The sequence below is a fragment of the Geotrypetes seraphini genome, chromosome 8 (assembly GCF_902459505.1).
Source record: "Geotrypetes seraphini chromosome 8, aGeoSer1.1, whole genome shotgun sequence".
Taxonomy (NCBI): domain Eukaryota; kingdom Metazoa; phylum Chordata; class Amphibia; order Gymnophiona; family Dermophiidae; genus Geotrypetes; species Geotrypetes seraphini.
In genome coordinates, this window is record NC_047091.1 from 90,073,843 (window position 1) to 90,101,089 (window position 27,247).

The 27,247-nt window shown below is 42.8% G+C and overlaps 1 protein-coding gene across 5 annotated transcripts in view; it reads right to left on the bottom strand.

Moving 5' to 3' along the window:
• PRAM1 (PML-RARA regulated adaptor molecule 1) overlaps positions 1 to 27,247 on the bottom strand; it is a 126,217-nt gene that overhangs the window by 23,685 nt on the left and 75,285 nt on the right. For all 5 annotated transcript variants that reach the window (XM_033957356.1, XM_033957357.1, XM_033957355.1 and 2 more), the window contains 4 exons: positions 10,487 to 10,584; positions 7,115 to 7,178; positions 4,430 to 4,511; positions 2,786 to 2,948 (listed from right to left, as the gene is read on the bottom strand). In XM_033957356.1, coding sequence (XP_033813247.1) covers positions 2,786 to 2,948; positions 4,430 to 4,511; positions 7,115 to 7,178; positions 10,487 to 10,584 — 407 coding nt within the window. The remainder of the gene's footprint in view (positions 1 to 2,785; positions 2,949 to 4,429; positions 4,512 to 7,114; positions 7,179 to 10,486; positions 10,585 to 27,247) is intronic.

The following is a 27,247-nucleotide window of genomic DNA, read 5'->3' on the forward strand; positions in this document are numbered from 1 at the left end:
CATTATCTCGTTCGCTCTCTGAGAGATCCCATGTGCCTATCCCAGGCCCTTTTAAATTCAGATACAGTCTCTGCTCTCTACCACTTCTTCTGGGAGACTGTTCCACGCAGCTACCACCCTTTCTGTATAAAAGTATTTCCTTAGAGTACTCCAGAACCTATCACCTCTTAACTTCAGCCTATGCCCGCTCATTGCAGAGTTTCCTTTCAAATTAAAGAGACTCGACTCATGCGCATTTACACCACGTAGGTATTTAAACGTCTCTTTCATATCTCCCCTCTCCCGCCTTTCCTCCAAAGTATATAGATTGAGATCTTTAAGTCTGTCCCCAATGGAAACATAAGTCTATAGGAGGGAGAGCCGACGCCGGTGCAGGCGGCAAGTTGGAGATGCCGTTTGCGCCGGGGAAGCTAAGCAGGTGTGGGGGAAGGGAAGGGGCACGTGCGCAGCAGGGGTGGGGAAGCAGGGAAGGAGCAGGGAGGCATAAAAGAGAGCAAGGGGAGAGTACCACCAACCTGGGCACCTCCCACCCTCGTTATGCCACTGCTTCTGGGGCCTCTATCACTTCTCTATCCTGTCCAAGACCTGTACAGGGGAATCTTAAAATGAAGGAAGCAGTGCTACGTACTTTGGGGGAGAACCTGAGGAAAAGCACCGTCAATGGAGTTTATGCTGAGCAAAGGGAGGGTACCAATGGTTTGCCGCAAGGATCTGTTCGGAGTCCGGTTCTTTTTAATATTTTTGTAGGCGATATTGTGAAAAGGCTGTCTGGTAAGATTTTCCTCTGTGCAGATGCTAACGAAATACATAATAGGGTAGACACCCGTGATGGTTTGCATAACACGAGGAGGGATCTAGCAAAGCGTGAAGAATGGACTACGGCAGTATACCGCAAACTGTGTGCCGCGGCCCACCAGTGCGCCTCCTGGGATTTCAGGTGTGCCGCGACACCCTGGCGAGGAGGAGAGTCGTTTGGGGGTAGGGCTACCATATGGCTCCAGAAAAAGGAGGATGGATTGAGACAACCGGGTTTTGCTTCCACTGAAAACAATGGAAGTAAGGAGGACAAATAGAGACAGCTGGGTTTTTATTTCCATTGAAAGTAATGGAAGTAAAACCCGGATGTCTCAATCTGTCCTCCTTTTTCTGGAGCCATATGGGTAACCCAACTTGGGTGCATAGGGAGAAGAATGGCCAGCAGGAAAAGGAGATAATAGTGCCTCTCTAGATGTCTCTGGTGAGACCTCATTTAGAGTATTGTGTACAGTTATTTAGACCACACCTTCAAAAAAGATATAAGCAGAATGGAGTTGGTCAAGAGGGTGGCTATTAAAATGGTCAATGGTCTTCATCATCAAGCAAGCATATAAGGACAGACTTAAAGATCTAATATATATATTTTGGAAGAAATATAATAAAGACATTTAAATATCTCCATAACATAAATGGATCTGAGTGTAGTCTCTTTTAACTGAAGGGAAACTCTGGAAAGAGGGGACAATGGATGGAGTTGAAAGGGATAGACTCAGGAGCAATGAAAGAAATACTTAAGAACATAAGAATTGCCATACTGGGACAGACTGAAGGTCCATCAACCCAGTATCCTGTTTCCAACAGTGGCCAACCCAGGACCGAAGCACCTAGCTAGATCCCAAGTAGCAAAAAAGATTCTATGCTGCTTATCCTAGGAATAAGCAGTGGATATTCCCAAGCCATCTCAATCATGGCCTATGGACTTCTCTTTTAGGAAATTAACCAAATCTTTTTTTAAACCCTGCTAAGCTAACTGATTTCACCACATTCTCTGGCAACAAATTCCAGAGTTTAATTCCACATTGTGTGAAGAAATATTTTCTCTGGTCTGTTTTAAATCTACTACTTAAGTAGTTTCATCGCATGCCCCCTAGTCCTAGTATTTTTGAAAAGTGTAAGCAAGCGATTTACATCTATCCTTTCCACTCCGCTCAGTATTTTATAGACCTCTATCAAATCACCTCTGAGCCGTCTCTTCTCCAAGATGAAGAGCCCTAGCTGCTTTAGCCTTTCCTCATAGGAAAGTTGTCCCATCCATTTTATCATTTTTGTCGCCCTTCTCTGTACCTTTTCTAATTCTTTTTTGAGATACAGTGACCAGAACTGCACACAGTATTCAAAGTGCAGGGTTTAGATCTCCAGAAATTGGAAGAACTATGACCACCTAAATTTCCCTTTCTGGTGGGCAAATCTGTGCTCCAGCTATAGATGTGAAAAAATGTATGTCAATAGTTTGGGGCACAGTAATTTATTTAAATTGGTTTGGGGCCCGTTGACATCTTATATTACTTCACTATAGTAGGTCTTTGGTTGTGAGCCAGTTTTTGTTTATTTTTGTACACATCCAGGAAGGGGTGGGAGGGGGGGGGCTATTTCTGTTCTAATTTGGTCTTTGAATATTTACATTTGGGGTGGGTGGGAGGATATTACTAACTCAACTAGGGTATGGTTATTGGGAAAATCTATGCTTCTGTGTTTTAATTGAATAATCATTGGGTGGAAGGGTGGGAGGAAATGGTTGGTTATGTATATTTGTAAGTTGAATATGCTTTATTGACTCATTATATGTGATATTTTTGTGTACTGCACTATTGAAGCTTGGAAAATCAATAAAGAATTTTTAAAAAAAGATCTCCAGAGCCATGGCTTTTTGAGTTTAGTACACACAAGCTCCACATCGTACATTTTCAGTAGGCTTTGCTCAAATTTATGAAAAAATTAATATACCAGCTCATTTCAAACCAATACTCACATTTCCCTTGTACATTGCGGCAAATAATCTTTTCCTTGTTTGAGAATTGAATGACATCCATAATTTCTCCTTTCTTGAATGGAAGATCTTTCCCACCACCTTTCTTGATGCCTGCACTGGGTGTAACCATCATGCGAGTCACAACTCTTATTTCTCCTTCGAACTGCAGTAAGAAAAGGAGAATGACCACTCGGCAAAGGTAGCAGAAGTCAACACATCTTCCTTTCCTCTTCTCTACCATTCAGTTTGATAGAGGTAACTTATTGAGAGTCTTCCTAGCCAGAACTAAGTATCATGATTTTCAGGTATTTCTTTACAGTAAAATACTGTGGAAACACCTTGTATGCTTAATTATGGTGTTCATCTGCATCTTTTATCATGGCTGCATGCACAGACAGTTTACACATATAAAATTCCTACCTACTCGAAATTCTGCACATAAAATTCCACTAGACAAAATATGAGCATAGAAATTCCAAATAGGGCCCTGGTTCTACATGCAACAAAGACCAATTATTGTTCCTGAGTTTAAATGTGATTGGACAGACAGCGACCAATCTGGATCAATAACCACTACATAAAAAAGCAGGACATGGACATCACCGTGAAGAAGGCCACAGCAAAATGGTTGAAGCATCAATCAAACTCAAATGTGGAACCACCTGGATAGCTGTAAGAACCATGATAACAGCCAAGGAAGCCTAAGAGTCCATCAGTATAGTGAGAGGAGGTAGGCAACTGCTCAGGGCAGGGACAAGGGGGGGGGCAGTGGTGTAGTAAGGGGGTGTGGACCGCTCTGGGCACCAAGCCAGTGGAGGCACTAGTACCTCTCCACCCCACCCTGCCACACCATGCCATGCTCGTGCCATCCCTCCTACATCCCATACCTTTGTATTATCTTCGCTAGCACAGGCAACTTCTTCCTGTTGCTCATGCCAGCTTGGTTCCCCTCTGAATGATTTCCGTGTCATGGGGCCAAGAAGTGACAGAGGGAAATCCAATGCAAGGAGCATGCTGCAGAACTCACTCGCACTGGCGAAGATTAAGAGGAACGGGGGGGAAGGGAGAGCACAAGTGTGGAATGGGAGGTTGGAAGAAGCGTGGCATGGAAGGAGTGGGGGCGCAGAGAGGAGGGTGTGGGAGGTGCATAGGGGGGGGGCACAACCACCCAAGGCGCCTCCTACCCTAACTACATCACTGGAGGGGGGTGTTGTTTGAAGAGGGACAGCTTCCCTGAGTTTCAGATGAAGGCATCTGGGGCAGGCCAATGGCAGAAGAATCATGTCACTAGCACTGCTGGCTGCCCAAAGTTTTTAAATTGCAGCACTGGAGAAGGTACTGGGGACAGGGGAGACTCATAAAAGCCATACCCAACTCTAGGCCCGGGTGGGGAACTGGAGAGAGAGATTGTGTTGGGGGGGGGGGGGGGTGAGGGTCTAGGGGCACTGTGGGTGGGATAGGGCATGGGCAGGGCACGGGCAGGTCAGGTGTCCTCTTTTCTGACTTAGCAAATATGGTAACCCTAGCTGAGGTAAATGCTTACACCTAATTGTCTACAATTAGTATGTAACTGCTAGTCCTCTCTAACCCATCAACATCTGACTTTATTCTATAACTTCATGCACACCTTGTCCTTCTTGTTACCTTAAATTTCTTCCTGAATTCATTTTCCTCTTTCTGTCTCTTTTTAAGGTCCTTCTCACTTCTCCAGCCTGGTTTCAGTTCACTGGATAGATAAGAAACATATTAGTACAGTACCAGGCTGCGTCTTAAGCAAGAAAATACCAAGCACAATTCCATCTGGAAAGTGACAAAGCAAACCCAATCACAGTAGAATAACTCCACAAATGGATAAATCTCTATCATATTTCCTCTCGGCCATCTTTTCTCTATGATGAAGAGCCCTAATCTCTTTAACCTTCCCTCATAAGAGTGTTGTCAAATCTCCTTAATCATTTAGGTCACCCTTCTCTAAATCTGCTCTGTCTTTTTTGAGATGTGGTGACTGACATAGTACTCAAACTCAGTGGCATAGTAAGGGGGGGCGGACTGCCCCAGGCACCATCTTGGTGGGGGCTGGTACCTTTTCAACCCCCCTCACCACACTCACCCCCTCCCTACCCTGCCCCCTGTACCTCTATAAAATCTTCACTAGTGTGAGAAGCTACTCTAGCCTGTTTCTCACGCAGACCTGACTCCCTCTGAAATCACTTCCAGGTTGCGGGGCCAGAAGGGTACAGGGGGAGTGGCCAGAAGGAGGGAGGGGTTTATGGCACCACCGCCCCTCACTATGCCATTGCTCAAAATGCAATCATACCGTGGAGTGATACAGAGGCATTATAATATTTTTTGTTTTGTTCTCTATTCCCTTCCTAGTAACATTGTGTTTGCTTTTTTTGGCTGCCATCATAATCCATAAGGACACCTAGAATCTTTTCCTGAGTGGTGACTCCTAATATCATGTAGCTATAATTTGGATTATTCTTTCCCATGTGCATCACGTTGCACTTGTCTACATTAAATTTCACCTGTTATTTGGATACCCAGTCTTCTAGTCTCCCAAGGTCCTCGGGCAATTTGCCACAATCTGCATGCAGGTTTAACAACTTTAAATAATTTTGCTCCATCTGCAAATTTGATCACTTCACTCATTCCTATTTCTAGATCAGTGGTTCCCAACCCTGTCCTGGAGGACCACCAGGCCAATCGGGTTTTTAGCCTAGCCCTAATGAATATGCATGAGAGAGATTTGCATATAATGGACATGACAGGCATGCAAATCTGCTCCATGCATATTCATTAGGGCTAGGCTAAAAACCCGATTGGCCTGGTGGTCCTCCAGGACAGGGTTGGGAACCACTGTTCTAGATCATGTACTAGTCCAAGTACAGATTCTTTTAACATAACATAACATAGATTCTTATATACCGCAGCTACCTCATGGTTCAGTGCGGTTAACAAACCAATAAATACTAATCAATCATAGTATGATTATGATCACACCAATGAATCAAAATATTTGCCAAACAAATATGTTTTTCAACAACTTTCTGAAGGCCAAATAAGAAATAGAAAGAGAGATGTAAGCACCAACTTGTTTATCCCAGAAAATCGTCTATAAACACATCCCTTTATGATAGAAAGTCAAAGAATCGTACTGCACATAGATGTTTTCTGTTTGCAAATTTGAAGTGGTCAAGAAGATATGTTATGCTCTGAAGATCTAGATCAGGGGTCTCAAAGTCCTTCCTTGAGGGCCGGAATCCAGTCGGGTTTTCAGGATTCAAGTTCAAGTTTCAAGTTTATTGATTCTTAATGAATCGCCTATTATAGATTACTAGGCGATGTACAAAACCATAAAACATGTAAAATAAACAATGGTGATAATATAAAAACTGATTTTTGTTATAGATTAAAAAAAAAAAAATGACAAACAAAAATACTTATATATTAAAACAAATATTAGTTTTAGACACAGTACATACAAGAATTGTGAGGAAAAATGGGGGAGAAATTACAATATTTTAGCAAGAAAAAGAGGGTTACAACTATGGTAAAAAACAAATAGGAGGGGAAGTTAAATTTGGTAAAAAAGAACAAAAAAAAACTTTAAGAATCATACGCATCTTTAAAGAAGAAAGTTTTTAATGCTTTTTTAAATACGGCTAAGTTTTTTAAGTCCCTAATATACTGAGGTAAAAGATTCCATGATTGAGGGGCAAATACTGAAAACATATCATTCCCCCAATGAATATACATGAGATCTATTAGCATACAATGAAAGCAGTGCATGCAAATAGATCTCATGCATATTCATTGGGGAAATCCTGAAAACCCGACTGGATTGCGGCCCTCCAGGAGGGACTTCGATACCCCTGATCTAGATATAGTACATCAACTGGCTCACATTGATCCACATGTTTATTCACACCTTCAAAAAATGTAGCAATTTGGCGAGGCATGACTTCCTTTAGCTTAGTCCATGATGGCTCTGCTATGGTGATCTTTTGCCTTTCAGTGTGTTACGAGTCATCCACCTATGCCCTAGGTCAGGGCAGCCCAAGTTCGGTCCTCGAGATCTGCAGGCAGGCCAGGCTTTCAGGATATCCACAATGAACATGCATGACAGAGATTTGCATACCAAGAAGGCAGTGCAGGCAAATCTCTCTCATGCATATTCATTGTGGATATCCTGAAATCCTGGCCTGCCGGTAGATCCTGAGGACCGGACTTGGGCAGCCCTGCCCCTAGGTGATCTCTTTTAAGAGCAGTATCAGGTTCAAAAACACAGTGCAGGCAGTGCAAATAACAGAAAGCTGAAATAGTTACCTAAAACCCACAGGTGGAGGAGGAAATTCATTGGGAAGCATTTCCACATAATCATTGTTCTCTTCTGGAAAAGAAGCATCACAGAACAGAATTAGTGTTAACTTGAATAAAATTTCACTAATAAGGAACTTTTCAAAGCTTGCACAAAATGCCGCACTGTGTGCACTGGCGTAGCTAGGGTGGGAGACACCTGGGGCCCCCTTCGCTGTCTTCTCCGCCCCACCCCCACCCTCGCTGCCACAGGCGTGCTCCTTCCCTTCCCAGGTACCTGTTTAGCTTTCCTGGCGCGAGCAGCATCTCCAACTTGCTGCCCTCGCTGGCATCGGCTCTCCCTCTGATACTACTTCCTAGCCGCAAGACCTGGAAGCAACGTCGGAGGGGCGCTGCTGAGGCCGGCGTGAGCAGCAGGTTGGAGCTGCTGCTGGCGCCAGTGAAGAGCTAGAGGTACGGTGGGGGGTGGGGGGGAAGTGAGGGCGTGCACACATTGGGGGAGGAGAGGTGCCAGCGCCCTCACCAAAACAGTGCCCGGGTGATCCGCCCCCCCCCTTTACTACGCCATTGACCGTGGAGGAAAACACCAGTTTTTACAGTGGTTCTCAAGGACCAATTTATGCTCAATATTAGCAGCATGTGAATTATATGCATAAGAACTTAAGAACTGCTATCTCCGGATCAGACCTAAGGTCCATCGAGTCCGGTGATCCGCACTTGCGGAGGCCCAGTCAGGTGTACACCTGATATAGTTTTAGTCACCCATATCCCTCTATGCCTCTCGTAAGGAGATGTGCATCTAATTTGCTTTTGAATCCTAGAACGGTGGATTCCATAATAATCTCCAGGTGTCCACCACTCGCTGTGTGAAGCAGAACTTCCTGATATTTGTCCTGGACTTGTCTCCCCCTTAGATTTCAGTCCATGTCCTCTTGTCCGTGTCACGTTGGACATTGTAAATAATTTTTTTTCCTGTTCTATTTTGTCGATGCCTTTCAGTATTTTGAAAGTCTCAATCATATCCCCTCACAGTCTCCTCTTTTCAAGGGAGAACAGTCCCAGTTTCTTAAGTCGTTCCTCATATTCCAAGTTCTCCATACCATTTATTAGCTTCGTTGCTTGTCTCTGCACCCTCTCCAGCAGTTTATATCCTTCTTTAGGTTGGGAGACCAATGTTGGACACAATATTCCAAGTATGGTCTGACCATTGCCCTATAAAGCGGCATTATAACGTTCTCCGATCTACTCGTGATTCCTTTCTTTATCATGCCTAACATTCAATTTGCTTTCTTTCCTGCTGCCGCGCATTGTGCCGATGGTTTCAGGGTCCTATCTATCAGTACACCCAGGTCCTTTTCTTGTTCGCTCTTACCCAGAGTTGCACCTGACATTCTATACTCGTGTTCCTTGTTCTTTCTGCCTAAATGCATTACTTTGCACTTTTCCACATTAAACTCCATCTGCTATTTCTCCGCCCATTTCTCTAACTGACACAAGTCACTCTGGAGTTCCTCGCTATCCTTCTGCGATCTGATTGCCCGGCATAGCTTTGTGTCGTCTGCAAACTTGATGATCTCACTGGATGTTCCTTCTTCTAGGTCATTTATGCATGCTGTTAGTGTTGAGTATCGGTGGTAAAAAGGGGAGGAACATGCCTGAGCAGTAGGCCTAGTGGTGTACGACTATGATCTCTGGAGCAGAAGCAGTACGCAAGATATAAAAAAAAAACCCTCATTCACAGAGTTGCAGCTGAAGCCTCTTGCAATGGAATTCTATGAGCATGGGAGCAGTTACCGCCGCTGCCAGTGCTAAAACCCATGCTACACATTGGTAAAGGAGGGGAACGGTTAGTTACAGTTATTGTATTTGATATACTGTACTATCATTTTAAACAGGAAAAGTTAAGTCAAAGCAGTTTACAAGAAATAAAACCACTGGGTAAAGATTAAAACTCAGTAAGGACAGACAAGGTAAAAAGACGCTAGAAAAGGTTTAAAGAAGAGTGACCAAGATGGTAAAGGGGATGGAACTCATCTCGTATGAGGAAAGTCTAAAATGGTTAGGGCTCTTCAGCTTGGAAAAGAGACGGCTGAGGGGAGATATGACTGAAGTCTACAAAATCCTGAGTGGAGTAGAATAGGTACAAGTGGATCAATTTTTCACTCTGTCAAAAATTATAAAGACTAGGGGACACTTGATGAAGTTACAGGGAAATACTTTTAAAACCAATAGGAGGAAATATATTTTTTCACTCAGAGAATAGTTAAGCTCTGGAACGCGTTGCCAGAGGATGTGGCAGGAGCGGATAGCATAGCTGGTTTTAAGAAAGGTTTGGACAAGTTCCTGGAGGGAAAATCAATAGTCTGTTATTGAGAAAGACATGGGGGAAGCCATTGCTTGCCCTGCATCGGTAGCATGGAATATTGCTACTCCTTGGGTTTTGGCCAGGTATTAGTGACCTGGATTGGCCACCATGAGAACGGGCTACTGGGTTTGATGGACCATTGGTCTGACCCAGTAAGGCTATTCTTATGTTCTTAAGGCCTGGAAAGGTTTACAATATCATAGGGAAAAAAATTAAAAGGTGAAGGAATTAAAAAAAAAGAATTAAGAAAAGAGAAAGAAGCTATAAGGAACTTATTTCAAATTCCATTTTAAAATAGTATGTTTTTAATTGTGACGAGTGATTTGAGAGATTTTTCAGATCTTAAATATAATGGGAGATGTGCGGTAATAGGATTTTAAAATATTTTTTTTTAAAATATCCTATATTGAGTACACAAGCAGAATCATGGAATAAATGTTACAAATTTGTACCTCAAATTAATTTTTTGTTTTTGTTTTATTTTTGCTATTTTACAATCTTGCCCCCTCCTTTACAAAGCCACGCTAGCGTTTTTAGCACCGGCCGCCACGGTAAGTGCTCCAACGCTCATAGAAGTCCTACGAGCATCCGAGCTGTTACCGCCGTGGCCGGCGCTAAAAATGCTAGCACGGCTTTATAAAGGATACAATACTTGAATACAGATCTATAATAATAAACTCACTAAATTTTACAGTGAGATGAATCACAATTTAGGAAAATTTATATCGTTATTTAGTCCACAATTAGGACACCAAGAAAGGAAAAAAAAGAAAGTAAAAAGAAAATTATATATTTCAGAAAAGGTCAGCAAAGGAGAACAATTTGGCAGTCGCTTTGTTTTAAGCAATGGGAGAGACTATCAGCCTTATCATTACGCCTCTCCCTTCCCTAAGAATTAATTGTGATGAAAAACTTTTTATAAAATAGGCACCCTGTTATGAAATGACTCCCTACTGCTCCCTTCTCCCCGTGTAAGCCTGGAGTAGAGAAAGGGTATTGTTAGAACATGTGTTTACCTCGTCTGGGACTCAAGCATTTCTGCATTCTAGAAAGTGATAGGCCTTTATTGTAGGGTCCGATGGTTGCTACATCATCATAATATTCCTCTGATGTACTGTGATGGAAGAGAGAAGAAAGGGTATTAAGAACATGAAGGCACAGCTTGCAAAATCTGGGCATGAACTGATGAAATGATCCAAATGCCAAGACTCCAAATAGTTTTGCCACTTTTGCTGGGATTGTGATGAATATTAAGTTTTGCATGGAATGGTTTGAATGGTGATACATGCCTAAATTATTATGAAGACAATTGACTTATTAAAATATCATACTTAACAAAGTATAAACTTGTCTCACTAAACTTGTCTCTTTGCATCAAGAACTGTCAGAAGCGGCAATCTATTGTGTAACAAACACAGATGTTATAGTTTTGTAGCCGCTGTGCTTCCTCATAGGATCTGGTATACTTAATTTTTAATCAATTTTTATGAGTTATTTCTTCTTAAATCTTAGATTTAAATATGTGATAAAATTGTAACTTATTTCTAACTCAGGTCAGGCAAATCAGCCATTTTAGACCAGCCGTAACCTGTCAATTCCATTATATGCAAATCTCTCTCATGCATATTCATTAGGGCTACCCTGAAAACCCGATTGGCCTGGTGGTCTTCCAGGACAGGGTTGGGGACCATTGATCTAGAGCAGTGATTCCCAACCCTGTCCTGGAGGAACACCAGGCCAATCGGGTTTTCAGGCTAGCCCTAATGAATATGCATGAGAGAGATTTGCATATGATGGACGTGATAGGCATGCAAATTTGCTTCATGCATATTCATTAGGGCTAGCCTGAAAACCCAATTGGCCTGGTGTTCCTCCAGGACAGGGTTGGGAACCACTGATCTAGAGCACCAATACCATTGCACCAGCCTTGACATAATGGACCTAAGCTGTGACAGAGGCAGATTTAAGAGAGCAATAAGGAAGAACTTCTTACTGCCAGGACAGTCGAGCACTGAAATCATTTGTCCAAGGCACTATAATTATGGAGGGCAATTTTTATACCACCTTCATAGCTGAAAAGTCCACTGATATCTGTACTTTGGAAATTAGCTAAGGTATCCACACACATTCACATCTCTTTTTTCTGGATACCATTTTCAAACAACAAAAAAAAAGGGTGAGATTGTGAAAATACTAAAATGCATGCATTGTTCCAGTCCCTCCCAACCCTGCAGCCAGAAACTTTTCCCTCAAACCCAGGTATTTTATTATTTTAAAATAGAGTCCTAAAAAATCCTGATGTTATAGGCCACGAGAAACTAAAAAAAAAAACCAGATAAAGTAAAATCTACACTACCATGGTGTAGTATAGCTTGTAGTGGTCATTCTTTATTTTATACATCAAGGCTTAGATTCTCTATAGGGTGCCGATATTGGTGACCACCTAAAAAGCAGCTGCCAATCACATGTCCATTATGCAATGACACTCTATAGAGAATCGCACCTCCGCAAAAGATAGGTGCCAGGAATGTAGGCCATGGTTTTCCGGGCCTACATTTCTGGTGTCTATCTATGCTGTGAATCGCACCTATGTAGGCGCTTTATGGCACCCATCACCACTTCGGGGTGTTAACCATGCCTATAGTGGCGTTAAGTGGCATAAAATGCCTACTTAGGTGTGTTTCTGGCGCCTTTTATTGAGGCGCTGGGAGGCGCTTTATTTTTACCATTTTTTGCCATTTTAATTGACATTTCTCAATTAACTTAGTTGCCGGTAGGGCACCTACTGACGCCTAAGGGCTCCTTTTACTAAGCCACGCCAGCGGTTTAACGCATGTAATAGCATGCGTTAAACCGCTGGCCGCACTAGCCGCTAACGCCTCCGCTAGAGCAGCTTAGTAAAAGGAGCCCTAAGTTTTGGTGCTGTTTATAAACTGAAGAAAATGATAGATTTTTTTTCCAAAACAGTTTATTAAATGATAAAGTCCAAACAAACAAAGCAGTTGATACGGCATTTTCAGTATATAGAAAGGAAACAACAAACTACCCGAACAGGTGGAGACCGGTGGAGTCCGAGTTGGGTTCTTATACCCAGACACGGCCAAGTCCCACCCAACAGTAGATTCCTCCCCACCTCTCCCCCCAACCCCCACCCCTGTCCCACCCTTAACCCACTGGCAACACGGGTACCACTGGCTTCCTCAACCGGTTGAGGACTTGGCTTTTAATAAGAGGGGGTAGAGTATCCAAATAAGGCGTCCAAATGGACAAGAACAGCTTACTGCGATGACGAGAAAACCGAGCTGACAGGGATTCGCAGACCATTAGAAGATGGAATTTATTGCGCCAATACCAAATGGTGGGTAGGGAGTCCTGGAGCCAATGATTTAGAATACATTTCTTACCCACTATATAGCCCTTGCGGATAAGTAAAGAATCAAATGATAGAATTTACTGCATGTTTGTATTTTCCACTTTGTTATTTGCCCACAGTAGCAGTAGAAGTGCCTGACAGAGTCCTTGCTTCATATTCATGTGATTTTTGAGCTGGCTTATTGTACAATTTACTTCCTATCCTTTGCAATCCAGAGTTACGTCTCTACGGTCACTTCTTTCTTGCCAAGTGTATTTCAAGTGTTTGCAGCTGAGTTGTGAAAAGGCAGTAAGGGTTTTCCCTCAGAATTTGCACACATGATTTCCACATCAATTTCTTATTTCTCCTCAGATGACATCCGAATGCTTACCCCTTAGACTCCTCTAACTTTATTTTTGCTGTTTTTACCAGTATAGCAAAACCATAAATAAATAACCGCAAATATAAAGCTAAGCAAAAACATAAACCAATATGAGAGAGTTTCTCATTCAGGGAACCAGGTTAAAGTTCTCTCAGTGCAAAGGTTTTTCCCACCTTCATGCAGGTAAGCAAACTCATAAACTTCAATCAAGAAAAGGAAAATAACAAGCAGTGTAACTTCCAGGCATTAGTTTAAAAATAAAAAAAGTCCTGCATTGCAGAATACTTGTGCTACAGGGTTTGAACAGCTTTCAACCAGCAGTAGAAAAATGTAATGTTCATATAACCCAGTTCAGGCATACATAAACTGAATCAACTTTCAAACCCTCTACAACAGTTTCTCAACTCGGTCCTGGAGTACCCCCTTGCCAGTCAGGTTTTCGGGATATCCACATTGAATTTGCATAAATTAGATTTGCATACACTGCCTCCATTATATGCAAATTTCTTTCATTCATATTCATTGTGGATATCTTGAAAACCTGACTGGCGAGGGGGTACTTCAGGAACGAGTTGAGAAACACTGCTCTACAACTCGGGGTTTCAAAAGCCTCTTCAATGTTAGCTCCTCAGCAGTGCTTAATAGGATTATCTGTGACATAAGAACATAACAATTGCCGCTGCTGGGTCAGACCAATGGTCCATCATGCCCAGCAATCTGCTCATGCGGCACCTTTTGGTCAAAGACCAGCACCCTAACTGAGACTAGCCTTAACTGCGTACATTCCAGTTCAGCAGGAACTTGTCTAACTTTGTCTTGAATCCCTGGAGGATGTTTTCCCCTATGACAGATTCCAGAAGAGCGTTAAAGTTTTCTACCACTCTCTGGGTGAAGAAGAACTTCCTTACGTTCATACGGAATCTATCCCCTTTCAACTTTAGAGAGTGCCCTCTCGTTGTCCCTACCTTGGAGAGGGTGAAAAATCTGTCTTTATCTGCTAAGTCTATTCCCTTCAGTATTTTGAATGTTTCGATCATGTCCCCTCTCAGTCTCCTCTTTTGAAGGGAGAAGAGGCCCAGTTTCTCCAATCTCTCACTGTATGCAAACTCCTCCAGCCCCTTAACCATTTTAGTCGCTCTTCTATGGACCCTTTCGAGTAGTGCCGTGTCCTTCTTCGTGTACGGCGGCCAGTGCTGGATGCAGTACTCCAGGTGAGGGTGCACCATGGCCCGTTACAGCAGCATGATAACTTTCTCCGATCTGTTCGTGATCCCCTTCTTTATCATTCCTAGCATTCAGTTCGCCCTTTTTGCCGCTACCGCGCATTGCGTGGACAGCTTCATTGACTTGTCGATCAGAACTCCCAAGTCTTTTTCCTGGGAGGTGTCTCCAAGTACCGCTCCGGACATCCTGTATTCGTGCATGAGATTTTTGTTACTGACATGCATCACTTTACACTTATCCACGTTGAACCTCATCTGCCATGTGACAGGTAAATACTACTATTACTACTACTACTAATTATTTCTATAGTGCTACCAGACGCACGCAGCGCTGTACAGAATCACAAAGAGTAAGAAAACAGTCCCTGCTTGAAAGAGCTTACAATCTAAACAGGCAACACAGACAAATAGGATGTCATGGAACAGTTAAGGGGAACAGTTAATCAGTGAATCCGTAAAGATGATGCGGTATATAAACATAAGGTTTAGTTTAGTTTAGCTGGCTGGGTTGGAGGGCAGAGAAGTAGGATTAAGGATTGAAAGCTATATCAAAAAGGTGGATTTTCACTCTGCTTTTAAACAAGGGAAGGGGTTTGACGGACAAACTCGGGTAATTTATTCCAGGCATAGGGGGCAGCTAGATGAAAGGAACGAAGTCTGGAATTGGAAGTGGAGGAGAAGGGTAACGTTAAGAGTGACATATCTGAGGAGCGGAGTTCTCTGGGAGGTGTATAAGGAGAGAGAAGCGAAGAGAAATATTGAGGGGCAGCAGAAGGAACACACTTGTAGGTCAGCAATATGATCTTAAACTGTATGCGATGGCAGAAAGGGAGCCAGTGAAGTGACTTAAGGAGATGGGTGACATGAGCGTAGAGAGGTTGGAAGAAGATGAGTTGTGCAGCAGAGTTTTGCACAGATTGCAAGGGGGAGAGGCGACACTGAGGGATATCAGTTAGAGGTAGATTGCAGCAATCTAAGCGTGAGGTTACGAGAGCTTGGACAAGGGTCTGGGTAATGTGCTCAGAGAGGAAGGAGTGAATTTTGATGATATTGAAGCGATAGGTCTTAGCAGCATGTTGGATATACATAGAAAATGAGAGGTCAGAATTGAAGATGACTCCAAGGTTATGAGCAGAAGAGATTGGAACAAAGACAGTATTATTTACAGAGATGGAGAAAGGAGGGGGAAGAACAGAGGGTTTAGGAGGAAAGAGGAGCAGCTCAGATGATAGCAGGACATCCAGGCAGCAATGTCAGCCAAACAAGCAGAGACTTTTTCTTGGACATTAGGTGAAATTTCAGGTGTAGACAGTGGCGTACCTAGCATATGTAACACACGGGGCCCATCATTTTTTGGCACCCCCACCACCCCAATCTGTATGAAAAACATGATTTTTAGTAACAATCCACATGTCACACATGATTACCTAGGAAAAGGCAGCATCTTACATATGCAGTGAGCAGTACAACATCAATACACCCATTGTAAAATTAAACAAGCCAGACTAGTACAGATCAATCCTACACCGTCAATCCTAACAGAAAACCATGTCTTTCGAACACACAGAACACAGAAAACACCTAACCCCTCACCCTTTTACAAAACTGTAGTGTGGATTTTAGCCACAGTGGTAACAGCTCTGCTGCTCATAGAATTTTGAGCATCAGAACTGCTACCTCCACGGCTGGCGCTAAAAAATGCTCCACAGTTTTGTAAAAGGGGGGATAAAATAGAAATACATAGACAAAGGTTAAATTAATGCAACACCACAGAAACAGTGACACATGTCTCCTAAAGCAACAAATAAATAGAAAATTTTTGTTCTACCTTTGTCTACTCTGGTTTCTGCTTTCCTAATCTTCTTGTTACTCACTTCCTTCCATCCACAGTCTGCCATCTCTCTGCCCCTATATGGCATCTTGTCTCCTTCTATGCCTCTTCCAGAAACTGTATGCCTCCCCCTTCCATCTCTCCTTTCACCCCCATTGGTCTGGCATCTCTCTCCTCTCCTTCACTCTCCCACACTTCTCTTCTGCAATCCCTTTCTTCCCTCATTTTGCTTTTCAATTTATTTTCTGCATCCATCTAGATTAAGTTCTTACTACCCTCTCATCAATTTCCCTTTTTACTGTCTACCTACAGCTCGCCACCTTTTTCCCTCACCCCCTCCAGTATTTCCCTAACTCAATCCTTTTCCCCCATCATGTGCCCTCCTTTTATTTATCCCCTCCTCCCATCCTCTGCCCTCTTTTCTCTCTCCCTTCTCTCCACTTCCATCATCTGTCCCTTCTCCCCACTTCCATCATCTGCCCCTTCTCTCTCTTTCCCCCACTTCCATCATCTGCCCTCTTCTCTCTCCCCCTTCTCTCCACTTCCATCATCTGCCCCTTCTCTCTCTTTCCCCCACTTCCATCATCTGTCCCCTTCTCTCAATCTCTCCATCCACCACAGGCCCATCTTTCTCCCTCACCTTTCCAATTTTGGCAACAAGATCGGCAAGCCCCCCCCCCCCCTCCGCAACGGCACTCAAGTTTGGCCTCCTTCTCCCAGCATCAGCAGAACTTCAGATCGACAATAGGCGCTCAGTCAAAAGCTTCCCCTGACTCAGCTTCCTGTTTCTGCACAGGCAGTTCAGTCAGGGGAAGCTTTTGACTGAGCACCTGTTGCCGATCTGAAGTTCTGGAGGGTAATAAAGAATAAATATAAGAAAATGAATAAGCATAGAAGAGAAGGTGGAAAAATTTGTGACCTATACACAATATCTGATTAAGATTAAGTAAAGCTGTTCATTAGATAACACAGTGCAAACATTGGATTTCAATAGGCTTTAATCAGCCTCGTGGGGGGGAGGGAAAGTAAAGTCCCAGCAAAAGAAAGTCAAACGCAAACATCAAACATGCTCCTTCTTTTCCTTGGAAGGAAAGCATAGCTTTTCCTTTCAAGTGAAATAAAAACTCCCACAGTGCTTATTTGCAAACAGCCAGTGTTTCTTTATGTTCCTGGTTCAGGACCCAACTTCCATGCAGTTCTGTGCCAAAGGCAGTTGTAATGGAAGTTCAGCTATGTCCATGGGCTCTTCAAACTCTGAGCACTCTGTGGATGGTCCCAACATCTGTTCCTCTTCAACCATTTCAAAATCTTGCCCATTCCATCAGTGGCGTACCTAGCATATGTGACACCCGGGCCCATCATTTTTTTGGCACCCCCCCCTCCATCTGTACGAAAAACATGATTTTTAGTAACAAGCCACACATCACACATGAGTACTTAGGAAAAGGCAGCATCTTACATATTGCAGTGAGCAGTACATCAATACACCCTTTATAAAACTAAACAAGCCAGACTAGTACAGATCAATCCTACACCATCAATCCTAACAGAAAACCATGTCTTTCGAACACACAGAACACAGAAAACACCTTCGCCTAGTATGGAATATGTCATCACAAACTAACCCCTCACCCTTTTACAAAACTGTAGTGTGGATTTTAGCCACAGTGGTAACAGCTCTGCTGCTCATAGAATTCTGAGCATCAGAACTGCTACCTCCATGGCTGGCGCTAAAAAACGCTCCACAGTTTTGTAAAAAGGGGGATAAAATAGAAATACATAGACAAAGGTTAAATTGAAACAGCAAGAAGCTGGACTCTGCATAAAATGCAACACCACAGAAACAGTGACATATGTCTCCTAAAGCAATAAATAAATAGAAAATTTTTGTTCTACCTTTGTCTTCTCTGGTTTCTGCTTTCCTAATCTTCTTGTTACGCTCTTCCTTCCATCCGCTGTCTGCCATCTCTCTGCCCCTCCATATATGGCATCTTCTCTCCTTCTATGCCCCTTCCAGAAACTATATGTCTCCCCCTTCCATCTCTCCTCTAGACCCCTCCCTCCCATGGTCTGGCATCCATCATCTTCCCTCTGTTCCCTTATGGTCTGTAATCTCTCTCCTTTCATCTCTCTTTCCCTCCCCCCTGTGGATTTTAGCATCTCTCTCTTCTCATTTCCTCTGCTCAGATCTGATATCTCTGTCTCCTTCCCCGTTCTCTGACATCTCTCTCTCCTCTCTCTCTTCCCTTTCCTTCTCTGGTCTTCCTTCTTTATTTTCTGCCTCCGTCTAAATTAAATTCTTTCTTACTATGCAGTCCTCAGTTTCCCTCTTTTCACTATGTCTACCCACAGCATGCCACCCCTTTCCTTCACCCCTCCACTATCTCACTAACTCTATCTTCTTCCCCCATCCAGCATATGTCTTTTTTCTTTATCCCGCCTTCCATCCAGTATGTGTTCTCTTTCTCCACTTCCATTCAGCATTTGCTCTCCCTTCTCCCCACTTCCATCATCTGACCTCTTCTTTCTCCCCTTTCTCCCCACTTCCATCATCTGCCCCCTTCTCTCAATCTCTCCATCCACCACAGGCCCATCTTTCTCCCTTCCTCACATTTCCGATTTTGGCAACAAGATCTGATCTTTGTTTTCCATTTCTTTCTTGATAATTTCTAACATTCTATTTGCTTTCTTAGCCAGCGCACATTGAACTGAGAGTTTCAAAATATTCTCAACAATAGATCCTTTTCCTGGGCAGTGACTCCTAATTAAATAATAATAACTTCTATACCGCCACAGTCGAGAAGACTTCTAGGCGGTTCATATCGAAGAAGGCTGGACAATCAGCGAATTACAGAATGCAAGAAGAGGGGGTACAACTTATTACATGAGAAATAGATAAGAGGACAACATATTACACCGAGGTTGAACAGAGGGAACATATAACTTAATAAGTTTCAGTTTTGATGAATTTGTCAAATAGTGCGGTTTTAATTGCTTTCCGGTGGATAAACGACTAAATATTATAGAAACTCAATGTAATAATTTACAAGCTGTCTCGGTATCTGCTGCTAAAGATTCTACAGTGATACATTCTAAAATTGAATCTATGGAGAATATGAATAGAGCAAAAAATCTCCGCTTAGTCAATTTTCCAGTAACTCATCTATTGTCACCTGAAATTTTATTAAGGAAGTTTTTTAAAGAAGTACTGGGAATGGCCAATGCGGAGAAATTTTCAATAAATAATTATTATTATATTCCTCCAAAAAAAATTGAATCTGCCCAGGAGGTGGACCATCTGGCCACACCAGAGGTAAATTTGACTGAATTTCTGGAAGATACACAGGATGTGATCCAGAGTCGGTCCACCCTGGTGATAACATGAATGAGCGAGATGGATAAGATGTTATTAATAAAACTTTACTTTAAAAACAGGTTAATGAAATTTTGTGGGGATTTAGTCAGGATTTTTCCGGATGTCTCTAGAATCACTCAATTGAGAAGGAAAGAATTTCTGAAATTGAAGGATAGAGTTTTGGCCCTGGAGGCATCTTTTTACCTGAAATTTCCCTGTAAATGTTTGGTTAAGTTACAAGATATTGAGTATGCCTTTTGGGATCCTATACAACTACAACAATTTTTAGTTGCGAGAGAACAGAAATGAGTTTGTTTCATCTAGCTGAGAATATGAGGAGAATTAATTTAAAGTAATATCCCATTTAGTAAGGTTCAAGGTTCTTTAGTGCGAACCGAGAATTATTGTCCTTTAGTTTTCTTGAACTTATTTGATTAGAAATAGTAATATGTGCTCCCCATTAATGTGGGCTTAAAAGGAATTATGTATGTATGATTTGATTACGTATTGTTTTGTGTGATTTTTCCTTTGGAATTATTGGATATTGTAATGTATTCAAAATTATAAATTTTTTAAAAAAAATTGCTTTCCGGAATGTGCCGTAGGTCAGCCTGGTTCCGTTAATGTAATTTCCCAGCCAGGACTGCTTACTTGGTACATGAAGGACCTGCCCAAGAAGGATTTGTATTTGCAGCTTGTGATCTTTGGGTATGTAAATATGTTACGGTTTCTGGTTGGTCGTGAGGGGTTGTGTAATGTGAAATATGGTAGTAGGTAAGAAGGCGCTAGTCCCCAGGCCTGCTTGAAACAAATACAGGCAAATTTGAATAGTATTCGCGCCTCCATTGCATCACGTAGTTATAGTTTAGGTTCCTCTTTCCTATATGCATCATGTAGCACTTGCTCACATTAAATGGCATTTGCCATTTTGATGCCCTGTCTCCCAGTTTCATAAGGTCCTCTTGCAATTTTTCACAATCCTCTTAGCTATCAGGTAGATCAAAGAGGCATATGGACTGTAAAAATTACTGTATCCCTCTTGTTGGTTGCATGGATTTTGTTTTCTTTCCTTTATTTTTAGTTTGTAAATTGCTTAGCTTTATTTTTGCAGTTTTTGGCAGTATAGCCTGGTGGTCTAGTGGGTTGTCGTCCCCCCCCTCTGACATCAACATACCTTGCTCACTCCTTCCCACCGGCAGGCCTGTCTTTTCAGAATGATAAGCCTTCCCGTTCCTGGTGCATCCAGGTGCCTAAGACACCTCCTATAGGAGGGGTCTTAGGCACCTAGGCTGATCAGAATCTTAGACCCCTCCCTCCCAGTGCATACCAGGATGCACCAGGAAGGGGCCTAAGTCCATTATTGGCCTAGATGCCTAAGGCCCCTCAGCCAGTCAGGGTCTTAGACCCCTTCCTGGTGCATTCCAGGATGCACCGGGAGGGGGAAAGACCGCCATTTTGAAGAGGTGGGTCTGTCAGCAGAAGGGAGTAAGCATTACTTCTGCCAGTCTTCTAAAAAAGGTATGAGGGGGAGTTAGGAGGGGATTGCCTACTAGACCACCAGACTTGTATAGGTGGGACTACGGGGGCTGTTGGGGGGGGGAGCTTGCCACCAGGGGGTACTGGGGGGATCAGAGGGAGGGGTTGGGGAGACTGGCCCACTAGACCACCAGGCTTGATGTGGTGGGAGATTGTTAGGGGGGGAGCTTGTTGTCAGGGGGTCCCTGGCCTTGAGGCAGGAGGGAGTGGACATCCCTCCTGCTGATCTTCTGCAAGGATGGGGCCATCAGTGTGGGGGGGGAGGCGACAATGGCGATGGTGCACTAGACCACCAGGCTTTTTTTTTTGTTCTATTTAAGAGGAATTGGGGCCATTCATGGTGGCAGGTCTGAGAGCTGTTTTATTTTCCTGTCAGTGCCTGAACCAATCGGTGCTCAGCACTGACAGGAAAGTAAAGCTATGATAGTTCAGACCCTGCCAGTAAATATTGGCCCCAATTCCTCATAAATGGAGGGACATTCCTTTTTGAGAATCGCACAGAGACGTCATTTTAATATACAGTATATATTTTTTTTTTTTTTTTAAATCTTTATTCATTTTTAAACCTTCAACAAGTAATTTAAATATACATTCATATATACTTTGATAACACTTATTAATCATACATATATTGTATCATAATAAAATTCCTCCCTCCCCCCTCCCTCCCATATAACATTTCAGAAATAACTAAAATTTACACCCACCCTCCCCCCACCCTATACTTCAATAATAAAGGGGAAAAATAAATTATTAACTATAATCAATCCTTACAATAATTTGTTAATGGCTCCCAAACATCAATAAATCTTTTATATCATCCCTGCTGAATAGCTAATATTCTCTCCATTTTATAAATATGGCACAATGAATTCCACCAAAAATTATAACTTAGTTTATCATAATTTTTCCAATTTCTTGTAATTTGTTGAATGGCAACTCCTGTCATTATGAGTAAAAAGTTTATTGTTTTTAGAAGATATTTGACTCTTTTTCCTCATTGATGTGCCAAATAGTATCGTATCATATGAAAGCGCTACCGGATTCTCAAGTAAATTATTTATTTGACTCCAAATAGATTTCCAAAAATTATGTATCAGAGGACAAAAAAATAATAAATGATCCAATGTACCAGCTTCAAGATGACAGTGCCAGCATCTATTAGACTTAGAACAATCTAATTTTTGTAAACGTACCAGGGTCCATAATGCTCTATACAACAAAAAAATACCAAGTTTGTTTCATAGATGCTGATACTGTACATCTCATCCTCCAAGACCAAATTCATTTTAATATTAATGACCTCATTATACTACAGTTTTAATATTAATGACCTAATTGTGTTACATCTGCATATTATAATCGAAGGCTGCTAGAAATCAATGAAAAGACCACGGTGAGTCGTTTTAATAAATGGGTAGTAAAATATGTGCATTTAAAGGATGGTTTAGCACCATTGTTAAATGTATTGTGACTTTTGAGTTGTCTGACAAAGAACACAATCTGTACCACTAGATGGCACTCTAGTCATCATTATGCTTATTGAATTGAGCATGCTCTGTGGTATATGAATCAGGTTTTGTCACTTTACAAGCCAAGCCTTCATATCTGAGTCAACTAAGCAATTATCTATTCAGAGGATAAATGGTTTATCATGCTGAAACCAGGGCTGCAGACTTTTCTGTAAGTGGGCCATTGTTATGGAATGCAATTCCAGGAGTGCTAAAGTTATGTAGTAGCAAATTAAATTTTAAGACACTTTTAATAACACACCTGTTTGTTTGTGCAACCATTTCTGTCAGTATAAGTAGATGTTATTAATCTGCGGGTGAAAAGTTGTAAGAAGTGTTTAGGTTGTGTTTTAGTATGACTTTTATTTATTTATTTATTTATTCAGTTTTCTATACTGTTCTCCCAGGAGAGCTCAGAACGGTTTACATGCATTTATTCAGGTATTCAAGCAGTTTTCCCTCTCTGTCCCGGCAGGCTCACAATCTATCTAACGTATGTTTATTGTAGTCTGCCTAAGTTATAGGCAGACTATAAGTTTTTAAAATAAATAAATAAAACTAATAAAAGTAGTTACCAATCTGTGGAGGGTAGTGCTGCTCGATTCAGGGAAAAAAAATTCAATTCGATTCAGGCTATTGAATCGATTTTTCCTGCCCAATTGGGTGTTTTTTCAAACATCCTGGTGGGTTTATTTTATAGCCTCTTCACCCCCTTTGCCCTCTCCTACCCATACTGGTGCTGTGGTGTAAACAAAATAAACAAAAAAGACTTTTATTTTCTGTTAAATCCTAGCTTATGTTCGCAGTCAAATACCAGCTCTGGCAGGATACACATTTCATATCTGACACATTGTAATCACAAAACAGAAAATAAAATTATTTTTTCTACCTTTTGTTGTCTGGTCATTATTCAAATCATGTTGGTCCCAGGCTCTGCGGCAAACGTCTTCTGATAACTCGCTTGCCAGGGTCTCCTGTCCATTTGTCATTTTCTTCTTTCTCCATGCTAACCATCCATCTTCCATCTCTGTCCTCCCCTTCCCGTTCCGTTTCCCTTCCCTTCCCTGGAGGTCTGGCATCTTTCCTTTTTTTCATCTCCATCCCATCAGCTGCAGTGATGGACCCAACCATCCCTAGATCCACCATCTCTCCTTTTCTCAAATTCCCTTTCATCCATTTCTCTTCCCAACTACCCTTCTATCCAGTATCTCTATCCCCCCCACACCATCCCTTCTGTCAAACTTCTTTCCCTTTCTGTTCCTTCCCTCCCTAAATCCCATTGTCCACCACCTCTCTCCCTCTCCTCTGTTTTTAGACCCATGACTTGTAGTGAATTTCCTCCCCCCTCCCCCCCATTCCGGCATATGCATATCTCTTTGGACACCCCCTTCCCTCCATCCCTCCCTCCCTCCGTGTACTTCTACACCAGGGCCCCCCTGCCCCCCAAAAGACCTGCTTGTTCCCCCCTTCTTTGTAGCATCCTCTGGCTTCCCCCCTGGTCTCCCAGTCTCACCTTCAGCTAATTAGGGCAGCCTGCAGAGGATCACCGGTGCTGTAGCGATCCTAGCAGACTGCCGTCGGCCTCTACAGCACATTCCCTCTACTGCAGTCCCGCCCCTCCTCTGACATCAGGCTACAGCACTGGCAATCCTCTGCAGGCTGCCCTAATTAGCTGAAGGTTAGACCGGAAGGCCAAGGGGGAAGCCGGAGGACATTACAAAGAGTGCCTATGCACTGTAGCACTTCCCGACTGACTCTCCCTTCTTGCCCCCTAAAACAGGAGCAGCAGCGGAAGTGGATGGCTAGCAAGAGGCAGCGCTGCTACTCCTGCTTTAGGAGACCTGAACGAATCGGCGAACCCGATTTTTTTTTTTTTTAACGAATCGATTTGAATCGACGAAACGGGCAGTACTAGTGGAGGGGCCATGGCCAGGCCAAAGGACAGAGCCTAACACTGGTAGTAATGTCCAAGAACACAGAAGCAAAGATAACGGCTGTGACAGGAATGTGCAGATAGGCCTCTATGAGGTTCAGGGATATCAACTCACCTGACTGAACTAAGGCAATCACTGACCTGAGGGGTTCCATGTGAAAATGCTAAACCCACAGGCAGGTATTGACCCCCTTCAAGCCCAGAGTAGGATAGAAGGTGCTACCATTCTTGGGGACCACAAAGTAAATAGAATAATGTCCCAGACCACACTCTTTGCGAGTCACTGGCTACACAATCCCGAGCTCCAATAGGTGCCCCTTAGGCTAGGTCTCACCCAAACCAAAAACCTCACGCAATGGACACTAAGATGTGCAACTGGGGGTAGCGGAGTTATGGAACTAGATAACCTGGAAGTAGCTCTGTGGCTCAACCAAGCAGTGCAGCTGCAGCCAGTAGAGTGTGGAGTAAGACAAGGGACTGGGAGCACCAGACAGCACAACCTAACATCTACTGCTCAGGTAGAGAAAATACCGTGTCTTTCCTGAGAGCACTACCAGCTAATACCAGTCAGGTAACTGGTAAAACTCAGTTTTTCTCTATCTCCATCTGCTGGGGGGGGGGGGGGGAGGAATATTGTCCACTTGTGCAGAACTTAAGAAAGGTATTTTTACCAGCAGAGAGAGCAGGCAGTTTTCAAACAATCCATTTACTCAAATTATTCAGGGAGGGATGATGTTGGCATGATCATGATTGTTGAGGTCTATAGAGCCCAAATATTTAGTGAGGCAGTGGAAGGGGCACATTGCTGAAAGTTTGCCTAGGGCACTTAATACCCCCACATCGGTCAAGCAGAACCTTCCATCTGGCCTCAGAAGTCCTGTCTCGGTAACAGATGGGACCTCAGTTTTGTGACAGACCAAAACCTACCACATACGCCTTACAGTTTATTACCTGAATTTTATAGCACTTAGCTTATGAGTGTCATGGTCAGATGTTAAATGTACTGCCTTCCATCTACGCGTTTTAAATTCTTCATCAGGATGGGGCAAGTACTAACACTGATAGGTTTCACCATTCCATTCATTGTGCGGTGTCAGTACTTGCCCCATCCTGATGAAGAATTTGAAACGCGTAGATGGAAGGCGGTACATTTAACTTCTGACCATGACACTCATAAGCTAAGTGCTGTAAAATTCTTTATATAATGAAACACAATAGAAGGAAGAAGTGAATAAATGATAATAGAAAACATAGATAAGTTGCTTGAATTAAGCTTGCAAGAAAAATTTATAAATATAAGACTGCCGGATAAAATAGATCAGTGGTTCCCAACCCTGTCCTGGAGGACCACCAGGCCAGTTGGGTTTTCTGGCTAGCCCTAATGAATATGCATGAGATAAATTTGCATATAGTAGAAGTGACAGGCATGCAAATCTGCTCCATGCATATTCATTAGGGCTATCCTGAAAATCCGATTGGCCTGGTGGTCCTCCAGGACAGGGTTGGGAACCACTGAAATAGATAATTTCACGCTTCGGGTGAAGTCGGTGAGGAGTGCTGCTACTCTGACATTCATTGTCTAGAGTGGCGTTCTGAGATATCCCCAGCGTGTTACGATAAAGCCAACTTTTCTTTACATCTTTCTAATGCATGGTAAGCATTATTATTTTGGACTTACAGTTTATTACATCACCTGTTAGACTGAACTTGGATAAAGGGAACCTACAGTTGGCCTTTGTGTTGCCAGAGGGAGGAAATGGAAAATAATAGGCCAGCAGTATATGCTGCAGCTAAACTACAAAAATGAAAGAGCAATCTAATAGTTAGAGCAGCGGATGAAGAACCAGGAAAGATCTTGTCAAATCCTACCGCTCTATTGTTGGGGGGAAAAGGTGGGATATGTTGGAGGCTTCTATTGTAGGGGGGGAAGGGGCTGGGGTTATGTCATTTTGGCGGGCGGAGGTGATATCCCCTTATGTGGGTCCTGGCTAGGGTTACCATATGGCTCCAGAAAATTGAGTACGGATTGAGACGTTTTATTTATTTATTCATTCATTCATTCAATTTTCTATACCATTCTTCCAGGGGAGCTCAGAACAGTTTTGCATGAATTCTCGTATTCAGGTACTCAAGACTTTTTCCCTGTCTGTCCCGGCAGGCTCACAATCTGTCTAATGTACCTGGGGCAATGGAAGTAAAACCAATCTGTCCTTTTCCTGGAGCCATATGGCAATCCTAGTCCTGGCCGATATTCAGCTGCGACTTGCACAGATGTCTTACATGGGTTCTGGCTATATCAGCTGGAACCTCCTTCAGCCGACGGCCATCACATGCCTGAGAATCCACGGATATTCAATACTAGTGCTTTGACATGGCTTGGCATTGAATGCCGAGGGCTAATTTAGTCAGTGGCAGTCAGCACTTATAAACACACAAACCACTACTGGCTGAATATGGGGGAAGGGGGAGTTAGGCTATAAGCTCTCTGGTGACAGGGAAATATCTAGTGTACCTGAATGTAACACCTTGAGCTATTACCAAACAAGTTCTGAGTTATAAATTTACTTATTCAGTTTTCTATGCCGTTCTCCCCAGGGAACTCAGAACGGTTGACATTCATTTATTCAGGTACTCAAGCATTTTTCCTTGTCTGT